General features: G+C 42.2%; 2 protein-coding genes across 3 annotated transcripts in view; one reads left to right on the top strand and one right to left on the bottom strand.

The window, feature by feature from the left end:
* Window positions 1-19,277, top strand: part of NAA38 (N-alpha-acetyltransferase 38, NatC auxiliary subunit) — a 21,513-nt gene extending 2,236 nt beyond the window's left edge. Inside the window, exons 3-6 of one of the 2 annotated variants that reach the window (XM_032498712.1) lie at window positions 17,498-17,750; window positions 18,233-18,569; window positions 18,760-18,943; window positions 19,117-19,277. In XM_032498712.1, the coding sequence (XP_032354603.1) occupies window positions 18,489-18,569; window positions 18,760-18,943; window positions 19,117-19,229 (378 nt within the window). In that variant the 5' untranslated portion in view covers window positions 17,498-17,750; window positions 18,233-18,488 and the 3' untranslated portion in view covers window positions 19,230-19,277. Of the gene's footprint in view, window positions 1-17,497; window positions 17,751-18,232; window positions 18,944-19,116 lie in introns of both variants that reach the window. The other variant, XM_032498711.1, reaches the window with a different exon arrangement.
* LOC102522280 (cytochrome b5 domain-containing protein 1) lies at window positions 14,902-18,161 on the bottom strand. The gene is made up of 4 exons (XM_006193810.3): window positions 17,705-18,161; window positions 17,536-17,612; window positions 17,184-17,402; window positions 14,902-16,596 (listed from the first exon to the last, which is right to left on the bottom strand). Exons 1-4 carry the CDS (start codon window positions 17,862-17,864, stop codon window positions 16,366-16,368), a joined length of 687 nt encoding a protein of 228 aa, XP_006193872.1. The 5' UTR covers window positions 17,865-18,161; the 3' UTR covers window positions 14,902-16,365.
* Window positions 19,278-19,320: the final 43 nt, after the last annotated feature.

The following is a 19,320-nucleotide window of genomic DNA, read 5'->3' as shown; positions in this document are numbered from 1 at the left end:
GAGGACAAACAGCTCAGCTCAACCCTGAGTTCTTGTCACCCTTTTCTTACCCTAGTTTCCTCCCATTCTTTTGATCTCACCTTGCCTTTCCTTGCTTCCCATTCCATGCCCGTGGAATCATTTTCTCTCTTGGTTTCTCCACCTCTTAAGTATAGCTGCCAGTCACCCAGCAGCCCTTGCAGGGTTTGGGAGCAACTTAAGAGGGAGGGGTAGGTAGACAGCAACCAGAAAGTATAGTGACAGGGAACACTGTGCTTACAAGGCTTAAATGTTTTTCGTTGATGTGCCACCCCCAACCCCAGCTAATGCACTTTATTGAGCATTGATTTCCATCTTTTTCTTAACCTGGACTTAGGAATTCTCTTGCCTCTGCTCCCATATCATTTGTGTACTGAGTGTAATTCCTATCCCTCTTCCATTTAGTTTTGTTATGTTCTCTGTACTAGTCCATCTGGGTATCCCCCTCTTTCTGTATATGGGCTTCTGTGTACGTGTGTCTTTATTGTTTCCCCAAGACTGTCTTTCTCATCCCTTGACTCTCAGGCTCTGTCACCTCTAAGTGTCTTTCCATTTCCGTCTTCTTTCTTTTTACTTCTGTCTTCTGGGCTCTGGCTGCCTGTGCCTCTTCCTCATGTGTGCCTGACTCCCCCTTTCTGGCCCTGTGTGTGTCTGGGAAGAGTGTCCCCACGTGTACGTCGGTGACCCTGCGCATCATGTGCACCCGAGTCTCTCTGCCTGTGTGCCTTCTCCCTCTGTGCTGAGCACCCCTGCCTGCCTGCCACATGTGCCATGAGCTGCAGGTGTGGGTGGCTAAAGGTGGCTGTGTGCATTCCTGTATAAACAGTCATCATTCTCTCGTGTGTGCTTTGCATACGGATCTGTTAATTTGCCTGATTCTCCCTCTTGTCCATCTCTCCCTCCGCCTGCCTGCATCTCCTGTTCTCTCTTCTCTCCCTACCGACCTCTTGATTTTTCTTCTTCTATCGTTGTTTCCGCCTGCCTCTACCTGCTTGCTCCTATTATGGTGTCTGCCTGCCTGCCTGTCTGTCTGCTCCTCCCTGACTGGCTGGCAGCCTCTTTCTCTCTCTGGTTGTCTGTCTGCTTCTCTGGCTGTTTGCCCACCACTCTCTCTCTAGCCATCTGTCTCCCCGCCTGCCTGTCTCTATCACTTTCTTGGTCTCTGTCTCTTGGTTTGTCTACCTTCCAGGCCCTACCACATTCCCTGTCTTGCTTTGCCTCTTATCTTGCCCTTCCTCTTGTTCCTCCTCTTCTCTGTGCCTGTGAGGTTCATGATTTTTCCTTACCTCCCATTACGTCTGTCTTCTTGCCTGCCTACCCTGCTTGCTTGCTGCTTTCCTGCTGTTTAATGCTTGTATCTTTTTAGCGTGTCTGCTTATCAGCTTTTTCTCCCTTGGCTTCCCCTATTCCAACATCCCATCGGTGGTGATGGTCTTGCTACCCAAGACTTGTCAGTGACCTGCCTTGCTCCAAAGACTTACGTGCCTTCTCGCCATACTCCCTACCCTTTCTTCTCTCCCTGCTTGCCTCCACTTCTGTTCTTTTCCTTTTTGTCTTCTGGTTTCTCAGTCTGCCTACCTCAATCTTTTTGCCATTTTCCCAGTCTCTCCTTGTCTTCCTGCTTTTTTGCTGTCTGCCTGCCTGCCTGCCTGGCTCTTGCTGTCTACATCTCTGCTTGATTTCTTTTCCTTCTTTTTTTTTCTATCAACTTTTAAATAGTGCATACACATGGTAGAAAAAGTACTAGAAGTATCCTGTGTGAGAATAAGCCCCCCTCCTATCCGCCTTTTCCTCTCCTCTGAGGCAGTCACTACATATTCTTGGATCTTGTTCCAGAGAAGAGTCTACACATACATAAGTCTACACATATACGTGCTTTTTGCTGCACTCCTTCCTAATTCTCTCCCAGTTTTGCTGGATGCTTCCTCCAGAAAAAACGTGAAAACACTGGTAGCACTGAAAAATACTTGATAAATATAGGTATGATTAATAAGTACAGATAATTTGTTAGCTGAGCTTACAGGCACACATAGTAGATGGGCTTGCTCTGCTTTCCCACAGTCTATACGAATTCTTTAAAGGAAAATGAATCTAGACCCTTTAGGTTCAGCAGTACCCTTAGGCTGTTGATCTAGGCCTGTCCAAGAAGTTGGTCTTCTTCTCAATCTAAAAAACTTTGCTTCTTACTAAAACTTTTCCCCTTTTTTATCCTTCTGCCCCCTCTCACATGCCACCATAGAGACGTTATATCTCCTTGGGGGAAGCAGAGACAACAGCCTCTATCCAGGTCTCTTCAGAAAGATGATTATAAAACCTTTACACACAATGCACTTCTGCTTTTTCACTGCCTGTATTCCTGAATTTAACTGTTTCAGCCTCTATCTGTGTCTCTTGCCTCTCTTTCCCTCTCACTTCTCTTTTCTTGATTCTCTCTTTCCTCTTAACTATCTGTCTTGGGCTCCATTCTAGCCTCTCTTTCTGATTGGCCACCTTCCCTTTCTTCTGTCTGATTGGCTTGTATCTCTCCATCACCCCATCTGTCTGCTGGATTCTCCCTGTCTGCCTGCAATAATGTATGTGATAGCAATTTATAAATTATAAAGCACTATGTAGTATAAAACGCTATTATCACTTTGTCTTATTTCTTTGCTTATTGTTTTCTGTCAGCCTTCCTTCTGTCTCTCTCTCTCCCTCTTTCTGTTTGTCTGTCTGTGTTCCTTTTGGTGATCTTGCCTGCCTCTCTTGTCAGTAATTCTTTCTCTCCTTGCCAGCCTGGCTATTTTTTCTCTATCCTTCTTCTGTGTCTGCTCGGTTCTTGTGTTTCTCTTTCTGTGTTTCCAAGTTCCTCTCTATTTCTTTTAGCTGTCTGTTCTATCTGTCCTTAGGCCTTTTTTTCTGTGCATGTGTGTCTTGCTGTCTCTAGCTGCTTGTCTCCCTGCCTGTCAGTTCCAATGTGGGTACCACTCTCTGCCTTTTTCTATTTCTCTGTATGTCAAAAAATAAAAATAAAATAAAAAGCTAAAATACCATATGACTAGTTGGTAGAAGAGAATTATTTTTGCTTTTAATGAGAAGACCATTAAGGTGAGAACAAGGAATTCAGAGATGCAGCTGTCAAATGTAAACCAGAAATTAGATGCCCCAGCAAAAAAAGAACAAGAAAAAAACTGTAAGGGATTCCCAAGCCAAAATAAGATTATTCAGTTAAAGTAAAAGCTAGAAACTTACCCAAAGCTATAATTTCTAACCTTTTTTAGATCACAGAAACGCTTCTCCCAGAAAAAAAGTATCTTCACAAAATTCCACATATGTTATTCTGAGATCTGTGGAGCCCAGGTTAAAATCCTGATGCAGGGAACCATTGAGAGTGATTGATAGAGCACAGGCATGAACTCATGCAACTAGCAGATCAAAGGACTGAAAAAGCACTTTGCAATCTGTGATTTTCTACCGAAGGAGATAATAAAGAGATTCCTAGTTGTCTTTTGAAATATAGAGGGTAGTGATAATAATGACAGGTGTATAAATGCTGCAGATTTTCTAGATTTAATTATAGAATTTTAGAGATAGGTCATCTGAACCAGTGTTCTCAAATGGCTAAGTAAGGTTGCCACTTGCCCTTTCCTGGGAAGATCTGTCCTTTGTTCTGAAATTATATATTTCTTATATATATTTTATGTAAAATAAATATATAACTATACTTACATGCAACAAATATAAAATATATGTATGTATATATACGTGATAATACACTTACCAGTATATTTATTTTAAATGTCCTTTCTAAAAATGAGGTAGATCTGTATGGAAGGATGTCCCTGATAGATTTTGTAGAGAGAGAGAAAAAGAAAGAAAATGAGTTTTTATACTTCTGTACAACTTGAAAAATGTTCAATGTATGTGTATGTTTTTTTTAGTTACAAAAGAATATTTTTAATACCTGTTAAATAATGGTGATGAGTATAAAGGTTTGTTTTTTATTGTTCTTTATGTCATTAATTAGCACAATAAAAAGTCAACAACTCCACTGTTGATCACTAACTTTTTTTCAATGTTTTACTAGTCACTGTAAGCTAAAAGTCTGGGATCTATTGCTTTAATCTAACTTTGTCTTGATTTCATGAAGAAAGGAACCTCAGTCCATATATCATATTCATGACTTGCCATATTCACATGCCACCTATACTGTTATAGGCATAATATTTTCCTTTTAAGTCAGTTCACTTTTAACTTAAATGAGTATCCTTTAAAACGTAAATTTTATGTTACTAAGAAAGAATATCTATAGATCCTTGATTTGATAGGGTAATTATAATTTTCCTAATTTACTTCACAAATAACTATTAAAAGTCAATAAAAATAAAAGCGTCTTGTATGCTACCAATGGTGGGTACCATATTTTAGGAAACACCACTTTAATTTTGTAGGTACAGAAACTGGGGCCCAGATGTTGAAAGGTTTGCCTAAGGTCAAGTTAGTTACGGGAACAGAACTGGAACTTGAACCCATATCTTCCAGTTTCTAGTCTGCTAATCTTTTCTCTATCTACTAAATGACTTCTAAGTCATTGGATGTCGTAGGTTTTTAAAGGAACTAATATGTAAAATTGATGGTCATATATATAACTTATCTGTAACAAGTATACTATAGAACTGGCAATGGTCAATTTAATTGTATCTAGAACATTATTAAACTTACATATTTTCTGACAGAGTTCTACCTCTTACCATTTACCCTGGAGAAACAGGCATCACACTTGTGCATGAGGTGACATATACAGAGACGGTCATTACAACATTGTAATAGCAAAAAGTTAGAAACGCTGTAAATCTCAAACAGTAGTGAATAGCTAAATAAACTACATAGCAATCAAGAAAAATGAGTTACATCTACATTGTGAGATTCTTTTTTTTTGTAGGGGGTAGGTAAGAGTATTGAATGGAAAAAAGCAAGCTGCAAAACAATACATACATTATGATAGCATTTAGTTAATATATGTTCAAAGAAACTAAATACTATATGTTTCTACAGTTACAATCATTTTATATATATAAATGCCTTTAAAAATCCTGGACATATACATACCAAATTGGTAACAGTGGTTACTTTTGGGAAATAATAGTCAAAGGGGATATTTAGCTTTATTGATAATTCTGAATTTTTACAATGAGAAAGTATCATTTATTATTTGTGTAAACAAATACATGTAGCCTCCTGATTACATTAGCAAATGAAGCCAAATGGGACAAATAGTAGTATGATTTCTCTAAAGAAATCATTCCTCACTAATCTCTAGTTCTTTGCAGAGAAAAGTACAGAAGCAAAGTATAATAAATGTATGTAATGTAGTTAGACTTTTGGGATTAGTGAGGTTCTAGTTTAAAAACTAATTGAAATATGAAGGTAAGAAAGGAAAGATATACAAGAGCATATGTAAAATGGTACCATTGATGAAAGAAGAAAATGTGAATATCCATAGAATATTCCTGGAAGAATACACAAGAAACTAGTTGTTACCACTGGAAACATTTTTTTTCATTGTGCATCTTTTAAAGCACCTTGAAAATTTTTTAGTGACCAAAGGATTACCTAGGGGGAGGGAGGAGAGACACTGGAGATCAAACACACAAAAAGGTTAATTAACAATATGTGATAGTGATGATCATGTGGGCTGTAAAATCTGAGAGTTTAAAGAAGAGATCTTAGGGAGGGATGGGGACTCATTGAAGAACTTTCCATATGTAGTTGTATTTGAAGTAGCCCCCCAAAGGTAACTAAGATTTATAGAGCAGAGAGGAAGAAGAGCAGTTTAAGTTGAGTAAGAAAGTATTTGGCAAGCAGTATGTGGACCTCATACAGAGAAGTAAGTTCATGATAGAAAGGAGGTTTTTAATTTTAAAATTATATGTGTTATTGAGAACTATTTCATAGGTTCAAAAGAGCATATATAACAGACATCAACCACAAAGAATATTAAAATGAACACATGTATCCATTATCTGGTTTAATAAATATAACAGTAATATCTTTAAAGCCTCATAATGCTCTTCTATATTTCACATTCCTCTTCTGCTCCCACCCAATCAGTATCCTGAATTTTGTGTTACCATTCATTTGTGTTATCACTCACTTGCTTTTTCTTTGTGATTTGTTCTCTTCCCACCTATAACTTCTTAATTTTGAAAAACTTCAAACCTCCAGAAGAGTTGAAGGAGTACAATGAACACCTATATACTCTTCACCTAGATTTACTGATTGTTAATCTTTTGCCACATTGACAGAATGACATGAACAAATACATATGATCTAATGTTAATTGCATAAAACAATATAAAGTCATATGTATAGTAGAATTGCAACCACGTACGAAAATACTAGAAGGAAGTGGTCAAATGTTAATAATGGTTTTTGCTGAGTGAAAGGAATAAGAGTTATTTCTGTTTTACATCTTTATGCTTCTCTACCTGGTTTTTTCTGTAAACACATAGTCTGTAATGAAAAGTTAAGCTAAGTTTAAAAAATTAATTTAAAAAATATGTGGAGATATTTGAAATCACCAAAATCTAGAAAAAGTGCCTAACAGCAATAGAATACATAAATTATATGACATCCATATAATGTAATACTGAATAGCAATGAGAGTGGAATGAAATGACATGGATGAATCTCACAAACAGTATTAAAGGAAAAAGGTCACGAGGGATAATTTGGGAGTTTGGGATTTGCAGTACTACTATGTATAAAATAGATAAACAGCAAGGTCCTACTGTATAGCACAGGGAACCATATTCAATACCTTGTAATAGCCTATAATGAAAAAGAATATGAAAAGGAATATATATATCTCTATATATCTATATATATATCTATTTCTATCTCTGAATCATTATGCTGTACACCAGAAATTAATACATTGTAAACCAACTATACTTCAATATAATTAAAAATATATATATATGTGGAAAGAAAGAATAGGAGACAGTGAGTATCAAACATTTGTTCATAAAGTTTGGTAGTCCCAAAAAGTCAGTTTAAAATACAGTGATATGGAAAACAAACCTGGGAACAGTCCACATATCTGAGGAACTCTAATTCTTTTATCTCCATGGTAGCTTCCAGATTCCCCCATCTTGTGTGAAGAGCCCCTATTTCTTTAAGGCTCCTGCAGTCTGGCTGTATACCCCTCCATTTCTCTCCCTGGGTGTCATCTGCTTTCCTCCTGATTGTTCTCTTTCATTGAAGGCTGACACCTGGCTCAGTCCTGTCCTTGACTTCCTAACCAGAGAGCTTCCTCTCCATTCCACTTCTCTCCCACCTCTGGGAAATACGAAATTCTTAACCTCTTCTGAAAAAATATTACCTCTTCTGAAATATTAAATTCAAGCCTCCTGCTTTGACTACAGCTTTCTATCCTTCCAGCTCTCTCATTTACCCACTGTTCTTGGAGCCACCAGACCCTCTAACCCCTTAATTCTTCCATTAGCCCCACCATGTCTTCACCTCCCTCCCTCCCTAACTTAGATTCCATGGTCTGTCATTTCAGCCACTCTGCTGTGGGTATCTCAGTGCCCTCTTTATCTTCTTCTGCAACCCTCTAACACTGGATCAGTCTGGCTGGCTGTTTACACTCAGAATGCAAAGTGCCACTGAAGAAAATACCATGACCACTCCAGACCTGCTCAGAAATCCTCTTTCCTAGTCAACTTCCTTTCCATTCTCCATGGTGACTTTTTCAACCTTTCCTCAAACCTCTTCCACTTTACACTCCAGTAGAACATTTTATCATCTGCTTCCAGGAGACAGATCATCAAATGAGAACTTCCTTGAAATACTGACACTAAACCTACATATTTAACTGTATTCATGTTTATCCTTTCCTCCCTCCTATCCTGTCCAAAGCTTAAACCTCCACTTGGGCTCTGGCTCCCAGCCCTGCCACCTTCTCAGGGGCTAATGGTAACTCTCCTTTATCTCCCATTCTACTTGCTCCTTCCCAATGACACTGAAATGTGCTCAAATCTCCCTACTTAAAGAGACATGATGGACCCCTTAGTTGCCACCCTACCTCTCTATGCCCACTCACAGCCATGCTTGAAGGAATCTACACTCATTTTCCAACCTACTGCCCCGCCACTCCACAGAAACTGCTTTTTACAAGAGTCCCAACAAGCTGATTACTAAATTCAGAGGATATTTCTGAGCTGTTAACTTGACCACCCCTTCTTGAAATAGTCATCGTGATCTATGTGAGTCTGTGATCTCACATCTGCTCATGCTTCTGTTGCTGCCTTTTAACTAAATCCTTTCCTTTGCTCTTCATTGAGTAAAAGGGATATCTTAAGAAGAAAAGGAAGATTTAAGCCCCAAATCGTTGTCTTTGTCTTCTCCCAGTTTCTTTTAGACCTGCTTTGATTGACAACTATGATGGAAACTGAATGTAATAGTTTTATACAAAATGGCAAAAACTAAACTTTTTTTTTTCTCTTTTGACATTGCCTTTTAACAGTTTCTTTAATAGTTTTTCATTGACTGGCCAGTCCGAATGCCTTGCTTCCCATCTGTGGTTAAGCCCCAGTTGTTTCAGCAGAATTGCCCTGACACGTTTCCTGGCTAATCCCAAGCTCACTTCCTCCTGCCCCTTTGCTTGCCTGTGGGCCCTTTCACCACCTAACTCTCTGGACAGGGAGAGTTACTTTAATTTCAGACTAAATTAAATATGATCATTAAATTAAAATCAACTAATTTTTTAAAAATGGTATATTGCAAAACTGTATGACTCCTAAAATGTATTCCAGAACTAAGTAATGAAGTTATCCACTCCCTCCATTAGAGAAAAGTTTGAGCTCTGATGTCAGGTAGCATCTGGAATCCCAGTTTTGCCACTTACTAACAGTGAGCCTGGGTAAGCAACTTATCCCTCAAGTCTCAGCAACCTTATTCGTAAAACAGGGATATTAATGCCTATGTCACATAGTTCTAGTGAAGATTAGTGAGCTAACTTACATAAAGCACTGGCTATAAGGCATTTGCTAATTGGTAGCTATTGTTCTAAACAATCAAGTTAGCAATTAGCCATTTCTCACTTCAGAGAGACTCGCTTAAGATGATTCTAAGGTGAGAGGATTCACACCTGAGTTATGAATAGCACCTTAAACTGAAGGAGCAAAGGGCTGACTTTAGTTATTCTTGCTCCCAGTCGTTGGCCCCATTTCCTTTCTTTCCCCAACTTCATATAAATACGCTTAACTCTGGCATTCTATGCAACAAACCACATTTTACTGTATTCACCTCTCCCCATGGAGGCACAAACGTTGTTGGGTTGGAAACCAAATGTTAGCCACAGATTTGGTCTACTAATTTTCTAATCATGACAGGTGTTACCTGGATGCCGAATAATGCCGACTCTCAGGAAATCCAAAGGGAAGCATTCATTGCTAAATAAAGACTGGCTAGCACAAGGAAAGGGAAAGAAAACTAAAAATTTTGAGTACCTGTTCCAAGGACCTTTTATGCTGCTGGGCATTTTCCCAACCTTATCTTGTTTAATCTTCTCAACAACACTGTAAGGTAGATTCTTTTTAAGTGACCCTGTCCTGGTTTATGCCTGTTGTCCTCAGTGAAACCTTAATTTCTATTATCCATATTTTATGGTTGAAGAAATGGAATCTAAAAGAAGAAAAGTATTCTGTGCATGGTTGCAAAGCCAGAAAACTCCCTTCGGTAGCTGGATTTCTTCTGTGAGTATCCCATTCATACTTCATCCTACTACAGTCTTACATGTTGAGCTATTCCTTTCTCTTAACTATAGTCTTGACTTCTTCAACACACCATTTTGCTGTTCAGTAAATCCATGGGTGCTTAAGTCCTCACCTTCCTTGACCTGTGTGTGACATTTCACACTGTTTACCTTTCCTTCCTCTAATACTCTCTCTTTGGCTTCCCTGGCACCATTTTCCAGGGTCTCTCTCACCAGTTTGGCTCTCCGTTCTAAATCTCCTTCTCCCTTCCCTTAGATATTGTTCCTCCCAGGCCTTCCTCATAGATCACACTTTATTCTGAAGTGACCTCATTCTTGACTTCGGTAATGGTTACTCCCTGCTGATAGATTCCCACACCTTTAACTTTATCCCAGAGCCTATTCAGGATCTACTACCACATACCTGGTAAGATCTGGACATCTGGATTTGCATGCTCCAAAGTTACTTAAGAAAGCCAACCAAAAATACATCACCGTTCTTCCCAAACTCTTCTTCCAGCATTACTCTTCTTTGTCGGTGGACTCATCATCCTCTTGGTCACCCAGGCTAGAAACTTGGGTATCATCTTTGACTCCTCCCTCTGCCTCAGACTCCCTCTCAATACATTATCGAGTTATATAAGTCTCTCTTACCTTCATCTTCTCTGACCTGACCTTCATTCTGACTACCTTCATCTCTCCTCAACTGTTGCAACAGCATCAGTCTGTCTCCATTTCCTTGTCCCGTTTTCTCCCCTCCAATCCATTCTCTCTTGACATTGTAGTCAAGTCGCTTTTTAAAAATGCATATCTGATCATGATATCCTCCTTATATAACCCTTAAGCTTGCATTGTACACTTTAAAAGGGGGAATTCTGGGAGGAGGGTATAGCTCAGTGGTAGAATGCATGCTTAGCATGCGCAAGGTTATGGGTTCAAACCCCAGTATCTCCATTAAAAATAACCTAAGTACCTGGTCCCCCCAAATAAAAAAGTGAATTTTACAATATGTAAATTATATCTCAATTTAAAAAAATTTAACCTGGTTTACAAAGTCTCACGGGACCTGGTCTGACCTCAATATCTCATTGCCCACTCTCCCCAGGCCTCACACCTCCTCTTAGCTGTACCGTTCTGCGCTTCCATCTGCTTCTGAGCTCTCCACGCACCCCCTCACCTCTAAACTCTGCACTATTTATGCTATTCTTTCTCCTTACCCTCTCCCTCGTCTTCACTTGGCTATCTTCTCCTTGTCCTTCTGGTCTCAGCTTGAGATGATGCTTCTCTAGAAAGCCTTCCCTGATCTCCCCAGACTGTGTTCAGGTATTCCCAAGCCATTTCATACTTAGCCCTTTTGTAGCATTTATCACATTACATTTGTCCATTTTATGAATATTGAGTGTGTAACGGCTCTGGGCTGAGCACTGTGCTAGGTGCTAGATATTCAGTGGCAAATAAAAGTCATGGTCCCTGCCCTCCTAGAGCTTATAGTCTAAATAGGGAGAAAGATGGACATTAAACAACAAATTACACTAAATATTTTCCTTGTAATTACAATGTTTTAGGGCAGCTTAACAGGGTATGATGAAAGATTTGACATAATTGAAGTGATCAGGGAAGACTTCTTTGAGAAAGTAACATTTAAGTAAAGATTTTAGGAATCAGGAGTGGCCAAATGATGAGTGGAGGGGGTAGTGTTCCATGCAGAGGAAGAGCATGTGAGAAGGCTTGGGGGAGTTTCAGAAACTGAAAGGCTAACGTGGGAGATAACGAAGAGCTTGGGAGAGCCAAATCATGCAGGGCCTTGTGGATTATGGTAAGAATGTCCTCTTAAGAGTGTTGGAATCCTTTGAAGACTTAAACAGGGAAACTTTAAAAGCTTCCCTTGGCTGCTGTGTACAAGTGGAAGAAGCTAACAAGTTACGAGGCTCAAAAACTTCTCTGAATTCCCACTAACCTGTAAGCTCCTTGAGGGCAGAAACTATGTCTTACTAGTGTATTCACAGAGTCCAGAATTGTGCCTGTTAGATAGTAGATGCTCAGTATTAGTTAAATAAATGGACAGGGGTGGCCAGGATTCCAACTTAGTTTTTCAACAATGGCTCAATGCCCCACTCCCACCCAAGAATGATTAGATATCCCTCCTTTTGCCTCTAGTGCATGTGTGGTCAATTGTATTTTCCAAAAATGGCCACAGTAATATCTTACACCCAAAATGCTCTTATTACAGTGTGACATTGACATTCTTCCCACTGAGAAGTGAGGTCTAATTCCATCCCCTTGGATCTGAAATGAGGTCATGAAAGTTGATTCAGCTTCCTCCTGGTTCTCCTGGGATACTTGCTTTTGGAATCCAGCCACCATGCTATGAGAACACCCAAGCTGCCCTGTGTAGGGGCCCACATGGAGAAGAACCAATAGACAGCCTCAACTTGCCAGCCATTTGTGGGTGAGATATTCAGAAAGTGAATCCTCCAGCTTCCACCAGTCCACCCAGTAGACACCTTTTGGAGTAGAAATGAGCTGTCCCCACTGAACCCTGCCCAAGTTACAGATTCACTAGCAAAATAAATGATGGTAGTTGTTTTAAGCCACTTATATCTTGGGATGGTTTTGTTAAGCAGCAGTAGGTAAGTGGAACAGCATCCTATGTCTGTCATGCATGAAGGTGATGCAATTCAGTGGTTAAATGGGTGGCCTATGACTGTCTTGTTTTAAAGCCCACCTCTGCTACTTACTAGTTGTATGACCTTTGGCAAGTTACTTAACCTCTCCGTGCTTCACTTTCCTTCTTTTTTCAGTGTAAATAAAAATAGTATTTAAGTTTGTTATGAGGATTAAGTGATTAATGCAGGTAATGCAGACCTACATCGATCTTTGTAATCATCTCAGACAAGCCCCCAATCATTTGACCATCACTCTCACAATTCTGTGTTTTTATAGTACTTCTGGTGTAGGTATATGTATATATGTGTATGTGTTCATATGTGTGTATATATACATATATAATATATAGCTTTTAGCACTATCTGAAATGGTCTTGTCTACATGTTTATTGTTTATCCCATCAGAGTGTAAGTCCCAGTAAAGCAGGAACCTTGCCTGTCTCATTCACTGCTGTATCCCCAGTACCTGGAATGGTGCCTGGCACAAAGTGCTGGCTTATGGCTGAGACATTGTGCTGTACACCAGAAATCGACACATTGTAACTGACTGTACTTCAATTTAAAAAAAATAATAAAAATTAAATAAAAGTAAATAAATAAATTTAAGATAAATAAATAAACAAAAGGCAGGCACTGAGTTTCTCCCAGTAAGAGACTTAATTCTAGCAGTATCTCTACCATCATGTCCCTTGTCTCAACCTCCTTGATCCCTGACCCCATTTTAATGGCCTCACTACATTTATTCATCCACCAGCTTTTTTTTTTTTAGCGTTTCCCAGTACTTGGGCTGCATATCTGTTTGTATTTTGAAAACCTAATCTTTGACTTCGAAGATCATTCGGGTTTCAAATTGTCTGCTCTCTCTACAACTAAACCTCCATGCCCTCTTGCTGATCATTCATAAAGTGACTATGAATCAACACATCTATGTGGTTTACCAAAACTCAGTTGAGGGTACTGGCTGCATTAACCTTATCCTGATGTCATGATGGAGTGTTATAGTCCCAAGTCCAAATGATAGATCCCCTTACGCAGCTCCAAGGTATGTCCAGATCAGAATTTGGGGCCAGAGTAAAATGTTTCAAACTAGTTATAAATGTAGCCCCAAGGCTTAAAAAGCTTTAGGAATTGCTCCCATGGAAATACAGTTGTAAGAGGTTGAAGTCGACCATTGAGACAGGTGCCAGGAATCCTAGGACCACAGTATATTGTCACCTTTGATTTTACTTTTAAGAGTCTTTATTATGGTGCGTGTGTACTATTTCAGGGGCAGGGGGTTGGGCCATTTTGGGACTGTGAGGGAACTTATAGCGCCTCTCTTCAAAATAATACACATCTGCAGGAGTGCGTGCACACACACACACACACACACACACACGCACACACACACATGCACACACACAATATTTAGAAACCATTTCTCAAGGTCCAGGTTAAGAACCCACCTGTGATTTGCCATGAAGATAGAAGCTTTCTCTAAACCATAATTTGGTCCTTTATCACATACTGTTTTCATTTACCTTTTCACGTGTGTATGTTTTATCCCATTGAATGGGTAAGCTCCTGAAGAGAACATACACCTTTTATTACTCTCAATGATGAGCGCATATAGTGAGTGAGGCTTGTAGGAAATATTTGCCAACTGAGTCCTTTGATGCTGCTGTGATGTACTGAGGACAGACAACTTTCTTTCAAGATTCCACCCACCACCTCATCTCCCTCCAAAACGAAAGAGATCACCACAGAAGGACCTGGACCCTAGACTCATGTTCTATTTATGTTATAGGTTTTTGGCTGAGGCATTATTTACATACTTTTCATGCAAATACCCAGTCTTGGATCTTCAGAGAACAAGGTTTTGTAGAAAAACCAACCAACCAACCAATCACTAGTAGTAAATGAGTGTACTCTGTTATGTGAAAATTTGTCTTCTTTCTTCCCTCCACAGCTCTGTGCCTAACCCTGTACACACTAACACCTGTCATCAGACCCCCTACTTATTCTATTCCATGAGTTTTATTTCTCAAACCACACTGTCCTGGCATGCGCTTGTGAAAAAATTAAAAACAGGAGTAATCCTAATGCTAATAGAATGGTGGCCATGTTGTTTTCCCTTTTCTTCTGATCCTTGCCTCCCACCTATACGTTTCCACCGGCTACCTTTAATCCTAAACAAGTTCCTGTTTAGAATTTGGAACTTTTCCCTCCATCCAGTACCCTGCCCCTGACTCTATAGGCAGTTACAGCCACCTGGTGGCCATATGGAGAAATGACAGGTAGATTTCCCCAAAAATCCCTGGTGAAAGAAAGCTCTGTGGAGTAATTTTTGTCCTGGATCTGTAGTGAACAAAGAAAGAGAAACCCATGGATAGATTATGGCACAGGATCCAGACATCCTATTTCTTGGTCTCACCTTGACCCCCAGGACACAACATCCCGTCCACTAGTTATTACAGACAGATAATTCACTTAACATTTGAGTTCATTCAATCAACATTTATTGAGCAGCAACTGTGTGCCCAACAATGAACAAGATGGACACGATCTCTGCTCTCGTGAGCTTACAATCTATCAGCCAGCCAGCCAATTACATCCTTTTTTGCCTGCTACTGTCAAGAAATCTACCTGTTATTCTCATTCTCCTTCCTTGTTTTGGTTAAAGGGGACCAAATCCGGCCACTGCCTTCCATGGTTGTTCTCTTTTGAACACCAGGAGTTTTCTGACTTAATTAGCTCCTCTCTTTACATTACCTCTGTCAAGCCCCTTCTTGTAAACTGACCATATTACAAAGATGACCCTGTCTTCCTCATATTCCCTCAGAGGCACAGGCCCATCATGAATATACTGTGCTTTTTGCTCCCCCAATTAAAGTGTCCCAATCCAAAGGTCCTTTTCCCACTAGTTTTTCCTGGAGTCAGTATTTGCCCACCTCTTTGCCTCAGACAAGTCAGAGGAAAATTTTGCTATGGGATTAATCAGGAAGTAGACTCAATAGCTATTACTCAGCTGACATGTAGCCTCCCCTGTCCCCTCTCTGCCACTGCAGAACTCTGCTAACTCCCTTCCAAAGACAATAACTGCAAAATAAAACAAAAGCCAAAACAAACAAACAACCCCCCCAAATAACAACAAAAGAACCCCCATCATACTACACAATAGGACTATAGGTTCCCATTGTGCAACGAGCCTGGACATTGAGATACTCTCTTTACATTGAAAAGAACATGGAGAAGACCTGGGTTTGCATTCTGGTTACTAACTAGTTTGCCTTTTGTGCTATTAAATCTTGATAATCTTCAGAAGACTTATCTGTAAAATAGTGGTAATGGTATCTATATTGTGGGTAGTTGTATTAAATGAGGTGTATCAAGCACATAGCATAATATCTAGCCTGAATTACCTGGTGACTGTTCACCTCCTTTCTTCCTCCTGGGTTTCAGCTGCTAAATACTATTCGGAAGGGAGTAACCCAGTTTTGTATGGCCAGTGATAGACATTTCCTATTGCTATCTTTGTAAACCTCATCTTTCTGCAGCCATCCCATTTCCATCATTGCCAGAAAACTTCTTCCATTCCTTGTCCCTGTGTAGGACTTCTCTTTCTCTTACTGTCAAAAAGTTCTGTCTGAGCTCTATCTGATTTCTTCTTAGAGCTCCCTCTTCTTAGATCTCTCTGATCTAAGATACTTTATTTTCTTGTATCATTCCTAAAACTTAATGCACTTCTAGCATTCTCCCTAACTTTCTGAGTAAATTTAAATGAGGAGTAGGACCTTTACACTTCAGGAAGGCATGGGAACCACAGGACAGTTCCCAGAGTGGAATGGAGGTCTAGGTTCAGGAGCCGCTGCGCACCCCCCCCGCCAATCCCCACCTCTTTTCCTGCAGGGCACAGAAACAGCTAAACTCAAAATATGTCTTGAGTCTGCATGAGCATATATCTTCCTATAGCTCTGTGAGGTCATCATTGAAGTAGAGCAGTACTGCAGGTGTGTAGAGTGTACTGTCCATATTGAGATAATCAAATTCTTCCTCCTCATCCCGGATACCATTCTCTTCCAGGGTTTGAGCCATGTTCAGGTTCTTGCCTTCAAACTTCCATGTGTAGCTGGCAGCATGTGCATTATAGGGGAGATAGCGGTGTAGGATTTCCCACATGGATTCCAGTGCCCCCACCTGGAGAACACGAAAGCACCCCATCCCCAGGATTCTGGGTGGTACACACACACACACACACACACACACGCAAAGGCCAGGAGCCCAAAAGATGATAGAGGTGGAGTCAGAGTGGTTCCCTTGTCAGATAACAGCTTAAGGCACTCCACAGTCCCAGATATAAAGTTGGAGCTCCAACATGCAATGCACGGCCCCCAAACCCTGTCTTTATGGTTATCACTTCTAATAAACAGATGGCCCTAAAGTCACTGCCCTCTCACCTCATCCTCACAATAGACTAATAAGAGAGTCCCATTGCAATTGCTGTACAAAACACAGCATAGCATGTAAGAGCTTCTGAGGACCACCATCACTAAGATGCATGAATTGTTGTCCTGGGCTTATGAAGAAGTCTCCTGTATCCTGTGGCCCAGCCATTGCTTGAATTCCCAACCCCGGGTACCTAGGTGATGGTCTTTCCTCAGTTACCTCTAAATAGAAAGAAAATACAGCTCCTGGTTATGGAGAGCTGCTGACCTGAGGATCTGCTTGGAGATTTGCTGGGATTCTCAGTTCTCTCTAACCTGCCCTCAGGCACCCGTTCTCACCTCCAGTGTGTGCTCCTGCGACGTGAGCGTGTTAATGATGCGGATATTCCGAGTCTTTGCGGACAGCCGCCCCACCTCGTACCGTGACCCCTGCCACCAAGGCTTCCCGAAATCATTGGCCCAGTCAGAACGGGGCAGCTGAGGCGGCACGTGCAGAAAGCGGCCCCGGGGAGTGCGGTATCTCAGGCAACCGGTCACCGGATCTATGTGCTTGCGGATCTTTAAAGCAGAGTTTGTGGGAGAGGAGTCGGCGCAGCCACTACCTCGGGCTCTGGCTTACCCCCTGCTTTTCCCTCCTCATCCCCGCTCTCTAGTGCACCTCCCCTCAACCCCAGGTTCCAGCAGAACTCACGTCTCTGGTCTTTGGATCAAACCAGTGGCTGACGTCCTGGCCCGCAACTTCGACGATGGGTTTCAGCAGAAGGTCTCCTGGGAAGGAGCAGCCGCCGTCAACGTTGGCAATCCAAGAACCAAGAACCCCCAAATACGCCCCCGTCGCTGGCCCACAGCGTGGCCCTTACCTTTGTACTCCTGTGCCAACGGCGTTAGGTCGTACACGTTTCCCAGGTAAGACACCCAGAGGTCTTCCGGCTGGTTGTGTTGGGCCACCTCGGCCGGCGTGAAATAGCGACGCTGGAAATACTCGAAGTCTGGCCCGGGCACTAGGCCCCGGCGCGGCATGGTCCTTGTTCTATCGGTTACGAGCTCCTTTAGTTGCTTCCTCGCTTTTAAGCAAGCACAGTAAGCGTCCCTCTCATCCAGGAGCTAAGGCGAGGGCGTTTATCCGCTGACATGGAAACCATTGTCCTTTTGCGGCCACCGTCCCCTGGGGTCAAACGCTGCGTGCGATAGGAGGGGCGTGAGCTGCGCGTGCTCACGGGAAACGTAGTCCGATTCCGGCATCCAAGTAATTGAGAGAACACCCTCCGTTTTAATTCAGAGTGGCCTAGACTATAAGGAGTATTTAGGACAGATTATCTCGTGAGGCAGAAAAACAAGGGAAAGGAGGGATGCGAATATTGAAAAAAGGTATTCTTGCTAAATTCCAGGGTTCCTAAAGGATAAGAACCCAAAGAAGTGAGAAATTTCTCGCGATATCTTAAAACGTCCAGTGTAATAGGCCTCAGTCAGCCATCGCGCCGAAGTAGGAAAAGCTCGCGAGATCTCTGCAGTTACTGAGGAGACTAGGAAGAGAAGAAGTGATCTCGCGAAAGAAAACAGGTTGGGAGCGCTCGCGAGATCTCAGACCACCCGACCCGAAAGGTTGTTAGGAAGTCGAAGGGCCTGGAGGAGGCCTGGGGACAAATGGCCGGCGCTGGACCAACCATGCTGCTACGAGAGGAGAATGGTTGTTGCAGTCGGCGTCAAAGCAGCTCCAGCGCCGGGGTTAGCGCGGGCTCGGGTTTTGGGATTGAGGGGCCGTCGGGGAGCAAGATGGGGGAACGAAGGGGGAACTGCAGCTCCCGACAGCCTCTGGGCTTCGTGTGAGCGCCCCGCGGGCTGTCGGGAGCTGTGGTTCCAGGGGCGGGCAGCAGCCGGGGCGGCGCGGTCTGAGCGCGTGTCCCGCCCCGCTCAGGACTCAGATGGGGAGCGCGAGGACTCGCCCGCTGCGCGCGCTAGGCAGCAGCTGGAGGCGCTGCTCAACAAGACTATGCGCATCCGCATGACAGATGGACGGACACTGGTCGGTTGCTTCCTCTGCACCGACCGCGACTGCAATGTTATCTTGGGCTCGGCGCAGGAGTTCCTCAAACCATCGGGTCAGTGCCCGGGGAATGCAGGACCTGCCTGGGAATGCGGCGGAGCTTCAGGCGAGGCAGTTCCCCTTCATTGCCTGGCTGCACCCCTTCTATTCTGGGGCTAGAAGTCGTGGCTCAGAAGGGGTGGGACCGACGGTGGCCTGCCTCCCTGATGCTCTGACCCTTCTTTCCAGATTCCTTCTCTGCCGGGGAACCCCGTGTGCTGGGCCTGGCCATGGTACCCGGACACCACATCGTTTCTATTGAGGTGCAAAGAGAGAGCCTGGTGGGGCCTCCTTATCTCTGAGCACGATCTCGGGCTTGCCCTTCAGACGTCATTAAACCTGTAACCGAAGTGGTCTGTGTCTGTGTGTAGGTGGGATACCAGGGCAGGGGTT

Source organism: Camelus ferus, chromosome 16 (assembly GCF_009834535.1).
Source record: "Camelus ferus isolate YT-003-E chromosome 16, BCGSAC_Cfer_1.0, whole genome shotgun sequence".
Lineage (NCBI taxonomy): Eukaryota > Metazoa > Chordata > Mammalia > Artiodactyla > Camelidae > Camelus > Camelus ferus.
This window is presented reverse-complemented; position numbering and strand designations above follow the sequence as displayed.